The following is a 2,315-nucleotide window of genomic DNA, read 5'->3' as shown; positions in this document are numbered from 1 at the left end:
TCGTTGTTGAAAACAGAAACCAACTGGACGAGGCATTCATATTTTTAGACATAATTGTCTCCGAAGATTGTTGCACAAAAATTTTCTTGTTTCAGTTCTACAACTTGCCAGCTATGAAATTCTTTGTATCTACAACAATATACATTAAAACATGGAGGATAAGTTTTAGTTGTGATATTTGATTATCGCTGCATACTATATTCCTGTACCTATATGTAAAACACAAGGCACCCTTCGTATAATTTGATTCCTTTGACTAAACTGAAGGTATCAGTATTGACTTTAAATGCGTCTAACAAACCATCTAGTCGGATCATATTACACACTGCATTGGGCATCACTTCAAAATGTAATTATTTATTGCTCTACAACACCCCCTAAGCGTGAGCCAGCCGATTTTCCAATTTATCTATATATACCTTTTGAAAATTTTTCTGAACTCGTAACATATGATGTCTTCAATACATGATTTATTTGCTACTTCTTTTATCAAAGGAATTTTTATGGTGATTGAATGATGTTATGAAGACGTCAATAAAGTATTTTATCTATTAGGTAATATTTTCCAACGAATTTACAACAGGTTCTTCAAAGTTCTGATGAAACATCACATTGTTTCCGTTTATTCTGCTGCTTTTTGATAACTTTGTTAGCGATAATAGCAATCATCTGCCTTTTTTGTTTCAGCAAATGGCAGTTTCGCACCGGGAATGGAGCCCAAACGTCAACGGACAGCTTACACTCGTCACCAAATCCTCGAACTCGAAAAAGAATTCCATTATAATCGTTACCTGACGAGGCGTCGACGAATAGAAATCGCGCACACCCTCGTTCTTTCGGAAAGACAGATCAAAATCTGGTTTCAGAACCGACGTATGAAATGGAAAAAGGACAACAAACTCCCAAACACTAAAAATGTGCGCCGAAAAACCAATCCTGCTGGTGTCACAACAACCGCGTCATCCAAACAATCCAAAGGCCGCGGAAAATCGTCAACAACCGCACCCAGCAATAATAAAAAAGTGAATCAACCCCGACAGGGTGATATGGATGGCCTTGGGGAGAACATGCTGGACATGTCCCTGTCGGGGAACCACTCCATCACCGCTTCCATGGGTGTGCACTCTCACGCGCATCCCATGCCACCCTCCAATCTCCATCACCCCGGAATGTTGCATGCTGACCAGGGGATGCATTTGGCCGGTTTGGGACCGCCGATGGCTCCCCTGAGCACGTCACCAGGATGCACACCCACGCATCCCGCCCCACAACCGATTATTAAATCGGACTACGGACTCACCGCCCTCTAATTAATAAAGTGAACTATTTGTTACGTGCGCCAGTGTTTATTTAGTGCGTGTGGATTATTTACGGGGTGAATTTTTTGAAGTAGGCTGATTCTACATGAAAACAAAACCAAACCAGAATTCTGTTAACATCAACAGCTGTAAATTCTTTTGAAGAATCTTCCTTCAAAGTAAACTTTTCTTTTCTATTTTATTAGTTTTCATCAATCAGATACTTATATCGATATCTCCATTAATATAACTCTTGGATATACAGTACAACCTCGATAATCCGCACTTATTATTACAGAGGATTCTTCGGATTATCAAAGAGTAGACACAGATATTTATATGTGAACCTTATTTTTTAATGAAAATGAAACCTTAGCTCTGAACTCTAAATTTTTAATAATAGCAACTTTTTCCTATATTCATCATCATAAGGTCACCAGTCCTAAGACTGGTTGGACACGTACCTCCACTCTTTCCTATCCTGAGCTAAACTTCGCATTTCCCTAAAACTAGAACAGCCCACATCCTTGACTATTTGCGAAGAGTAATCTAATCTAGGTCTACCTCTACCCCTCCTAACTCCTATTTCTGCCTCTAATATGTCTCTGACTGGACCTTCATGCCTGAGAAGGTGTCCTACTAACCTATCTCGCCTATTTTTTATTGACTTCCATAGAGTCCGCTGTTCTCCTATTCTTTCCAATACCTCTTCATTTCTAACCTTTTCTACTCACGATATCCTCATCATCCGCCTATAACACCACATTTCGAACGCTTCTAACTTTTTCTTTTCCGCCGCTCCTACTGTCCATGTTTCACACCCGTACAACGCCGTGCTCCAAACATACACCTTTAACAACCTTTTTCGAATTTCTAAATTAACCGTTCGCGAGCATAGAAGTGACTTCTTTTTATTAAAGGCGACACGACCCTATGCTATCCTCTGCTTTATATCCCTACTACTCCTTCCATCCTCACTTATCTGACTTCCTAGGTATCTAAAATCAGCCACTTCTT

The 2,315-nt window shown here is 39.8% G+C and overlaps 1 protein-coding gene across 1 annotated transcript; it reads left to right on the top strand.

The window, feature by feature from the left end:
• The first annotated feature begins 689 nt into the window (after positions 1 to 689).
• Positions 690 to 1,692, top strand: LOC108734860 (homeotic protein deformed). The gene has a single exon (XM_025981516.1). It carries the CDS (start codon positions 711 to 713, stop codon positions 1,308 to 1,310), a length of 600 nt encoding a protein of 199 aa, XP_025837301.1. The 5' UTR covers positions 690 to 710; the 3' UTR covers positions 1,311 to 1,692.
• Positions 1,693 to 2,315: the final 623 nt, after the last annotated feature.

Source organism: Agrilus planipennis, unplaced genomic scaffold, assembly GCF_000699045.2.
Source record: "Agrilus planipennis isolate EAB-ADULT unplaced genomic scaffold, Apla_2.0 scaffold50, whole genome shotgun sequence".
Lineage (NCBI taxonomy): Eukaryota > Metazoa > Arthropoda > Insecta > Coleoptera > Buprestidae > Agrilus > Agrilus planipennis.
The sequence above is the reverse complement of the archived record's forward strand: the minus strand, read 5'-3'. Positions and strand labels throughout refer to the sequence as shown.